We start from the raw sequence: 10,442 nt of genomic DNA, 5'->3' as shown, positions 1-10,442 counted from the left end.
CGTTCACCTAACAAGTTATTTTTTTCAGTGGGGACACTGGCTAACCCTCAGCTGTATGGTGCTTTGGATACAAAGTGCCTGCTAAGTGTGATTAATGTTAGTTTAATGCATTACTCGTAACAATGTTAGAGACGGCAATATAATCAATGTCAATTTTGCACTTGGATATTTCTAGAGAATTTACTCTTAGCTCAGTACAGGATATACAAGAGAGTAACTCCTTATCAGAAGGCCTGATTCTCAACTGCTGAGGTACAGGCTTCCTGTTACACTGAAATAATCCATTGAAATGCAATGAAATTCAGATTAAATATTTGTCAATTTCACTCTCAATTTTCCCACAGAAGCCTTCAAAACCCCCACTAAACTCCTACAAAGACTCCTACACAAGTCATGGGCCCATGACTGAATTCAGGTATGTCCCAGAGCACAAAAGACAAAAGTAGAATACATGTAAAAAAGTTTTTTTTTTACTTTGAGAAAAACAAAAAGATACAATATATACAGCTTTTCATATAAAACCAGACAGCAGTAAACAATAATGTGTCAAAGTACTAACCCTCAAAACCATTCTTAAAAAACAAGCCAATCAAATGTACAGAAGACAATGTAAAGAACACATTGTGTTCTCTGGAAGACTTAACCCAAGGAAACGGGAAGGGGCAGGGGGTCTGAAATATGAATATCATAACTGACAAAGTACTTTACTTTCCAAACAGTGAATGCAAAAAAAAGTAACCAAACTTTTCCCCCCCCTTTGCATAGCCCAAATGTGCTGTATACAACATCTACCAAAACTATGGTCACTCCTAAAAGCACAAACACTTGACTTTGACTTTGAGAGTAGAAAGCAGACTGAACTACAAAGTGTAGTCAGTGAATTAAGGCATCACACAAATGATCATTTTCATTACAATAAATATGCAAATAAAAAACATGGCAGAAACAATATGGTCATAAACATAATTTGGGGTGTAAATCATTGACAAGGCAATTATCGAGGGAACGATTCAAGGCATCATAAGTCTGTAATGTCTAACATGATTCATCAATTATTTTTATAACCTAAATCCAAACGGTTTTCACTCAATTTCACAAATAAACGGAATTGAATTACACACTACTAATGGAATCCAAAGGTAGAATCTAGGAACATTAATCTTTATCATTTTTAATAAACAGAAAAAAAGAAATTTTTCCCTCAATGCACTGAACTGTGGGGGGGGGGGGGACGAAGGAGGCGTGTAGCTGATTGGGTGGCAGTGGGGGTGCTGAGATTGCCAATGCACATTACTAGAATGGCGTAATATGTTTCATTTTATTTTGTGCAAAACAGAAAGCTTGATCGGCAGCCCAGAGTCAATAATGAACAAACATGGCCAACTGCCATCTATCATTTGAGAATTGTGCATGTCGGCATTATGACTTTGCGTGTCGGATTGCAGCACATGAATGCAAAAGCATGCAACCTAGTAGAATGTTTTTATTTTACCCCCAAATATTGACTGACACCGATGCATTGAATCGCTACCTTAATAACCAATTGACCACGATGTACTGATGCATTTTTACACCCCTAAGCATAACTGATTACTAAATAGAGATATTACACTTTGTGTCTCCTTAAATTAAGTATGTAGATGTGTTTGATCTCAGCATTTGACAGATTCAAATACCAGCACAGAAAAAAATAGCTAAATTTAGCTGATAGGTTATGTATCAGTGTTTGATTATTCAGGTCGTTTTTGATACACATGCATGTTTAATATGACCAAAGCAGTTCCTGCAGAGGGACAATGCATGGTCTCATTGTTGTATCGCTGGGCGTTGAGTAGCCTTGATGAAAATGTAATGATACAAAAGACAGGAGAGGCTACTGAAAAACGAAAAAGATAGATGTAACTGACCTGAACACAACATAGCATAACATTTGAAAGTGAAATATGGCTGACTCAATTGCACAAAAAGGAAAAGAAATGGGTTGTTCATGCAGAAATGTCAATGAAAGCCCCTGATTTGGTTAAATAATCCCGTTACGCTCTTCTCCATATCCCTGAGAGCACAAGTATAAAAAAGCTTTTTATTTTCCTTGCACTTCAATATTGAAACCGCATAAACCAGCAAAGTGTACGTGAAGGGGGCTGTCAGCTGTGCAGCACTGCGACCACAATTTAGCTGTGGGTTACAGTTAAAAGATGTGGACTCTCCCAAAATTATATCAGATACCAGCACGCTTTCTGAAGCATTCGGAAACCATGGTGTTTGTGTGTGTAGGGGGGGCATGACACTGACATTTCAGTACTAGAAAGTAGTAGAGAACCTCGCATCAAGTGGTGGGATCAGCCTTGCAACAGGAGTCAGAAGTAGCAGATGCCATGTGCCACGTCTTGAATTTCAGAAAAAGCTACATGCAAACTGAAGTCATTGGAGGAAAGAGTGAAGAGAAGGCATCACTTTTAACCTGCCCCTTTGAATCTGAGTGTCAAAACTCAACAGCATTAGCAATATTGGTGTATGCGTGTGTGTGTGTGTGTGTCCGTCTGTCTCTCAAATTGTAGTACTCTACATTCCATTTTGGACAAATATCTCCTTGGTTTGTGTGTTTTCGTAGGTAGTTACTCAGAGAAGAGGAAAAAAAACACAAACAAACACACACACACACACACACACACACACACACACACACAAACAAACGATCACAATGTGCCAAAGTGTGGGCCTTTGACACCACTGCAGACTTCATCTAATGGACACACCGACCGAGACCCCACCTACTCTTCCCCAAGAGGCATCTGGAGATAGAGAATGAGAAAACAGACCAGACCATAACAGGCCCTGAGGAACGTTCAGATTGGCTCTTGTTGAAACCACAGCTTGCCCCCCAACTTCTATCCTAGGGCTGGCCCACTGGCGTTCGGGTGTCGGTCACAGCCTGCAGGGCTTCCTCTGGGAGCAGACTGGGGTCAGTGAGGATTGAAGTGCTGACACTCAGCTGCCGGAGAGTGTGCAGGACCACTGAGGGAGCAAGCGCACGCAAAACAGGTTATTAATACAGAGCAGAATATTAGCTGGAACAATTGACCACAGAAATATAGCTGTTATACTATCACTTCTATCTGGGGGAATTTATAAATTCAGTTTGTACACTTTTCTCATCCCGTGACATTTATGCAGTAAGCAAACAAACCACTGTTTCAGAAACCCAAGCAAAAATTAAAATTCACATTTTGTGAATATCAGATGTTCTCATCTATACCAGACAGGAAAGTTTAGAACAGCAAAAGCAGAGGAAGCAGAAAGACTGTTGTTGCACTTGTTCAGATAACCCCCTGACCTACTCTGCTGATTCATACAACTCTTTGATCTTCTGATCCTTGAAAGATGATTCAGCAAATCAGTCAAAAATAAATAAAATGTAATGAGAAACTGCAGTTAATATAGCAACCAGTCTAAACTTAGTGCCTGAACTCCAGACAAATTAAATGAGGCAGGAAAGGCATGGGGCCTCAAACTTCAGTGAAACATACATGAAATTACCACAAATATCTGGAAAACTCAAGCCATAAACACTCCCAGGACAAGCCCAGAAGCCCCAGTTCTGTGGATTCCTGGCCAGCACCAATAACATAAATGGCAGACAGTGATTTCACAGGCAAATTGAAAGTGTATCATTGTTATAGTCCTTTATTAATAAATATATAAACCTATAAACCTGAATTACTTAACCTCAAAAAGCTTCACGACATAGAATTTCCCAAGAATTACACCCATACTGATAACATCATGCCTATAAAATAAGCCGTCAATATTCCAAAGTTTTATTCAGTACCAAACCGGGGGCGGGGGATGACACCACTGCTAGCTATTATGTAATGGAGATGACACTTTAGTTGAGCCAGAAAATAATAATAGTACTCAGAACTTACTCAGAACATCTATGACGCAAGTGAGAGTGCAGCATGGCCATGATTTATTCATGTGGCAAGTTAGCATGTTAATCTAGGTAACATTTTATTAGCACGAGTACTGCTATAGAGTGTGGCCTGTCCTCTAGAGAGCATCAGAGGCCGGGAAAGTGGTGTGGAGACGGCAGATGCTCACTGGGTCTCAGGACAGGCAGGGAGCAATGCTGCTCCAGCCACTGCATGGTGGTCTGGTATAGTTCGTCCATGCTGGTGGTGGACACGGTCCTGTTGAAGGACTCGAAAAGCGGCTTGAGGATGATGCTAAACTGGAGGGAAATGGGTCAAGGCTCTCACTTCTTGGTGATGAATTTGCAGCAAGGATATGGGCAACAAAACTTTCCTCTAGAAATGACTGCACAGACCTGATTCATGCAGTTGCCCACCACTTCCCCTCTAAGTGTGAAACATCACGTCCTAGGTGTGACTAAATCAAAGAAGCATACAATTTGCAGAAATGAGCTTCAGTCCTGCATAACACAGAACTGCAGCTGCACTGGATTGGTATCTCAGTATTGCGCTGTTCACAACAGGTGCTTTCACACCAAAGTTCCAGAACCTGGTTTACAAGTCCCTGGGCTGTCTCAACTGCTAACCCTTACAGCTCCTAGCCACTTGCCTGTGTTGCTTTCACACCACACAACAGGAACTAGGGCCTTTATATTAAATAAGCATGGGAGAAAGAAAAAGTTCACAGGTGAAATAGGGGGGGTGATCGCGATAAAGGGACACAGCCTTTTATTTTACTTGTATGTCTCACGACATCTGGTTACTGGTGGGTGTAAGATGGTTACAGAAAAGAAAAGGATACAATCCAGAATTTCCAGTTCTGGAGGGTTCTGCTTCTGACATACTCGTCGAACTTTTCCCGCATGTGGTCGAAGCGATGCCGAGTTATGAGCACACCCGTGGCAGGAAGCTGCTCTTGACATGAGCTTCAAAATGAAGGGACAAAAATAAAGTCTCTAAAACGCCTCAAGGAAACATCACACTTAAAAATTCAAATATAAAAGATTCAAGAAAAAAATCCACATTTGAATAACTGGTTAATAACCCAATTCGTGCGCAGTTCATTCCGATCCTTCTCGATGTTGGTTCAACATATGAATATCAGTGTCATATTACAATACCAAAAACTTTAAATGGTACTAGCCATTTCACTAATTGCCATATTTGATAAAAATGTGCTTAATATCATGTAGTGGACATTCCAAATCTGCGCTTTGCAGAGAGACACAGTCATACTTATTTCTCTTGTGCAGAGAAGCTACGAAGATGGAAGATGGAAACCACGGATGCCCACTGCCCGCCTCTAACTGATAAGCAGGGTGGCAGAAGTGAGATATGGCGTTACTTTGCTCTGTGGTTTCGTTCAGTTTAAAAACAGTCAGCCCTAGTGTGCAAATGCGGTTACAAGGGAGCAACATTAACTTGGCGAACCTGTCGATTTATATACTGAGTTTAAAGAATGTCAGGTGTGCAAACTTTGCTATCAATCCAACTTTCCTAAAGCATGGAGTCAGTACAGCTCTTCTTGCAAATAACATACATCAAGATGGTGCTCGTAGCACTACTCAAGTGTGCCCAAAAATCTCAGAAAAACGGGAGCATTTTCAAAATGTCCATGGTGGTAATTCTATGCAAAAACCAATCACTTGAAAAAAAAAAATACTTGAATATTCAAATTTGAAAATATTTGACAGCTGCAGTCTTACTATGAAACCCAGTGGCTATTCCAGGATTTTATCCCAACTGCAAAGTATCACAATATTCCTCCTCTATATTCCATCTTTATTGTGAGTTTGTAACAACTGTGCATTGTCAGCTGTGAAGCAGAACTTTTTTTTTCCCACAAAGGAGTGATGCACCTTACTGCTGACAAGCCAGAAAGCAGCATTTTCACACCCTGGCTGGGGGTGTTACACCCTGACCAAACCCCACTGACACGTCACATACTTGATGGAGCTATTTAGCTCTTCAATTTCCTCCCGGAGACGTCTGGTTTCTTCCTGTATCTGCAGCCTCTCCTGCTGGAGCTTGCCGATGTACTCCACTGTCTTCTGTAACGTTGCTGCATTGCTGATCTGTTTCAGCATGCAAGTACGACAGGGACAGCGGAAAACCACAAAGAAACCAAAGATACAAATCAGACACTCCTAACTAATATTAATATCATACTTTAAATCAGATATCTTGGACTTAAAATATATTTGACAATGGTGTAGAACAGCGGTTCCCAAACTGGGGTACGCGTGCCCTCTGGGGTACGCAAGAAGCTGTAGGGGGTACGCGAGGGAGCAGTAGGGGGTACGCGAGGGAGCTGTAGGGGGTACGCGAGGGAGCTGTAGGGGGTACGCGAGGGAGCTGTAGGGGGTACGCGAGGGAGCTGTAGGGGGTACGCGAGGGAGCGGGGGGAATCACGAATTCGTACAACGAGACAGTCAGTAATTCTCACAACAGCGGAGTCGGTGACCTCCAAAAAAGCCGTAAAACACAAAATACAGTCGTGTTTATGTCATATGTTTTTGTGCTTATTAAATTTAAGTGTTTCCAAAGATTAATCCCACAACAGTAATAAAATAAATGTCTTGCTTTAACATAAATACTAAAAGAATAGATCGCTTTAATCGCTATTACAGTTGGGTATGGGCACGCGGTCTTATTTAGAAAACATACAAAAAGAGACGCATATAATGTTTAATCATTCGTTAATTTGTATTTGTCCGGTCCAGGAGGTTAATTTTGGGGATCGTTAAAGTGATAGATCACCTATCTTGATTAAGCCTGATTCGGTTCGTTATATATATATATTATTAAAAAGTAAATATTAAGTAAGAATGAGAATATGAACAACCATGGGAATTATTTTTTACAGTGAAAACAATTGGTATTAATTATATTGTATGTTCTTGAGTAATCGATAAAATCAGTATATGCAAGACATCAATCTGTAATAGTGGAAAATATGTCCAGTTGATATGTCCAGTATGATCTAGGTCTGTGTGGTCAGACACTGTGTAATGAACAGAATTTTTAGGAACATGGCAAATGTTCACATTGCAGCATGGAAGATTTTCTGAAATTTGATGGGAATGGGACGGTACGGGAATGACATCCCACGGGACTGAATGGGATGGGAATGGGTTTTGAAAATTTGGCGGTTAAATTGGACGGGAACAGAAACCCTCCAACGCGAATGGGATGGGATGGGACGGGAACCAAAAACCTTTTCCGTGCCCATCCCTACTGTGAAATTCTCCCACCGGATAGCAACAATCTATTACTAAAATATATTAATAAATTCATTTGGTGGTGAAAAATAATCGACTGTTCAGTATTTATTTTTATGCATGCGGTATTGCAATCTATTTATAGACACTAATTAAGAGTCGTTGGTAGCAGGGGGTACGCGGCTGGAAAAAGTTTGGGAACCACTGGTGTAGAACATTTTTGGTAAAAAGATGTTTTAATTTGCTGACTTGGATTTTGGCTTTTAACTTGTGTGTTGGGGATACAGTATTTAAAATTTACAGTAAACAAACATGCAAACCTTCCAAAATGTTTTGTTACACATTGTGCAATTGCTCATCTTCTAGGCCTGCAAGGACGAACTTTATTTGAATAAAATGTGAAATTTTAAAATATGTATATATTCAATGTATGAATTTTTGAAGACTTCTGTAGGTTACCATTGTCATCTTACATGAGTGCCCATGTTTTTGTTTTGCCTAATGGTCCATGTTGCTTATCTAGGGGCAGACTTCAGTAAACTGAGCTTGCCAAAATAGCCGAAACTAGCCAGCAAGGAAACTAGTGAAATAATGTGTGAATCAGAAGAAGAATGTGGTGATATAGTGACCCCCAAAAACCCGAAAAGCACATTCTGGAAACTGTTTGGATCCACCCCCCTGAACAATGAATACATAGTTTTGCTTTGGAAAACAGCATGAAAATACCACGGTATAATATAGAGACAGTATGATGGTATAAATTAAACACTGCCCAAGCATAATTAGACGTAACCTAAACCAAATGGCATGACGTCACATTTAAACTTTTAAGCTACTTCACACGCGCAACCTTATGTCTGCTGTCTAATGTCAATCATGTAATAGTTTAATTTCAAGCCACAATTTAGAAAACTTGTTTGTTTTTGCTGAATGGCATCACTGTCCTGCGGGCAGCTAAATAAAGATGTCTTCTTGTCAGAATACTGAAGAGTTAACCTTGTCATTTTTATCCACTTGTCAAACCATTTTGAACATTGCAGCACCGTATAAAACTCTGCGTCCTGAGTCTAAATCTGAACCGTGGCTAAATTATGTCACTCGATCCATTAGACGCGAGTGCAGGAAGGCTGAGCGCTTGTGGAAAAAGAATCGGCTGCAGGTGTCAGGCTGCAATGACAGACAGAAAAACTGTATGTACCAGGAAACTGTTAAAGCTGAAAAGGTTAAACATTTCTCTAATATAATCTCAAATAATTGTCACAAGCCTGGAATTCACTTCCGTACCATCGATGCTGCTCTTAATGGCACTCATTCCAAATGTCCAGATGCCTCCATTGACACTTGTGAGAAATTTCGGCACTTTTTTGTGGATAAAATTAATAATATTAGAGCTCTTATTATACCCCCCCCTCTTATGTCCCATTAGCCTCTCCATCCTGTTCGACTTCTTTTAGTCAATTTGAGCCAGTGTCTTTGTCCACCATTGAGGAAGTGATTTGTAATATGAAATTATCAGCTGGTCTTATAAATGTTGTTCCTCCCTGTTTCATTAAAGATACTTTTGAGGTTTTAGGTCCTTGTATTCAGACAATGATCAACAGTAGCCTGACCTCCAGTATTGTCCCAGCCTACCTCAAAAATGCCTTAGTACAACCACTGATAAAGAAACCACATCTCGACACTCCCATCTTGTCTAATTTTAGACCAATTTCTACACTTCCTTTTATTTCTAAGCTTCTGGAAAAACTGGTCCTGCTTCAACTTCAGTATTATTTGGATATGCATAAGATCCTTGAACCATTACAGTCAGGTTTTAAAGCTCTCCATAGTACAGAGACTGCATTGTTGAAGGTCTATAATGATCTTTTATTAGCTACTGATGTTGGTGACTATGCTATCCTTGTACTGCTGGACCTTACAGCAGCATTTGATATGGCTAACCACAGCATATTAATCTCCCGGCTGGAGTATTGTGTGGGCATTACAGGGACTGCACTAGAGTGGTTTAGATCCTACCTTTGTGACAGAAGTTTTTCTGTCAGAATTGGTGACTATACATCCTCTCGTGCATCTGTTCACTGTGGAGTCCCACAGGGCTCCGTACTTGGCCCTATGTTGTTTTCTTTATATATCCTTCCGTTGGGAGCCATTTTAAGAAAATATGGCATCTCATTTCATTTTTATGTCGACGATGCACAAATCTACTTGCCTTTAAAACGGACTGACACTAGTTTTTTTAAATTATTATTTGACTGCCTTGAAGACATTAAAGAATGGATGGCTCTTAATTTCTTAAATTTCAATGAAAACAAAATGGAGGTTTTTATTTTTAAGCCCAATACCAGTAGTAACTGCCCCAAATTGGACCTTGGTTCCTTAGAACCTTATGTTAAGTCGCCATCCATAATTATTATGGATGGCGACTTTAAAATGGACAAGCAAATAAGCTCTGTGGTCAAGTCTAGCTTTTATCAATTAAGACTTTAAGCTCTTTTTAAATCTTAATGATTTTGAGAAGGCCATACACATGCTTTTATTACATCACAGCTTGACTACTGCAATGCTCTTTATTTTGGTCTTCCACAGTCACTTTTATCACGGCTACAGTTGGTCCAGAATGCAGCAGCACAATGCAACTGCTGACTGGTACTAAAAAGAGAGAACACATTACACCAGTTCTAGCTTCACTCCACTGGCTCCCGGTTCATTTTAGAATACATTTTAAGATTTTATTGATGGTTTTTAAGGCTCTTAATGGGCAGGCCCCACCATACATAGCAGATCTTGTTCATCCTTGTTCATCCTCAGCCAGCCCCTAGATCCTTGAGATCTAATGGTAATGCCCTCCTGCACATCCCCCGATCTGGGCTTAAACAGAAGGGTGATAGAGCCTTTGCAATTGCTGTGCCTCGTTTATGGAATCAGTTACCACGTGATATTAAATTTGCTCCAACTACCTCTGCTTTAAAATCTAGGCTTAAAACTTATCTGTTCTCGATAGCCTTTCCAGACTTTTAAAGTTATTTAAATTTATGTCTTTTGTTGCTATTTTGTTGCTTGTTTTTCATTGCTTTTTTTAATGATTCTTTTATGATTCTTGTACTTTGGTGAAGTGTTACAACTGCTGTAAATGTGCTATAGAAATAAACTTGACTTGACTTATTATTAGGGCTGGGAAATATATCACTTTAACACATTGCATTAATTTAAAAGTCATAACACGTTATTTCTTTGATCACGTTAACGCATG

General features: G+C 39.9%; 1 protein-coding gene across 2 annotated transcripts in view; it reads right to left on the bottom strand.

Annotated features, from left to right (window-relative positions):
* Positions 1–452: 452 nt before the first annotated feature.
* Positions 453–10,442, bottom strand: part of mlxip (MLX interacting protein) — a 29,671-nt gene continuing 19,681 nt past the window's right edge. For both annotated transcript variants that reach the window (XM_023824584.2, XM_023824583.2), the window contains exons 14-17: positions 5,919–6,046; positions 4,774–4,897; positions 4,102–4,231; positions 453–3,015 (exon numbers count right to left, since the gene is read on the bottom strand). In XM_023824584.2, coding sequence (XP_023680352.1) covers positions 2,894–3,015; positions 4,102–4,231; positions 4,774–4,897; positions 5,919–6,046 — 504 coding nt within the window. In that variant the 3' untranslated portion in view covers positions 453–2,893. The remainder of the gene's footprint in view (positions 3,016–4,101; positions 4,232–4,773; positions 4,898–5,918; positions 6,047–10,442) is intronic.

The sequence above is a fragment of the Paramormyrops kingsleyae genome, chromosome 2, assembly GCF_048594095.1.
Source record: "Paramormyrops kingsleyae isolate MSU_618 chromosome 2, PKINGS_0.4, whole genome shotgun sequence".
Classification (NCBI taxonomy): domain Eukaryota; kingdom Metazoa; phylum Chordata; class Actinopteri; order Osteoglossiformes; family Mormyridae; genus Paramormyrops; species Paramormyrops kingsleyae.
The sequence above is the reverse complement of the archived record's forward strand: the minus strand, read 5'-3'. Positions and strand labels throughout refer to the sequence as shown.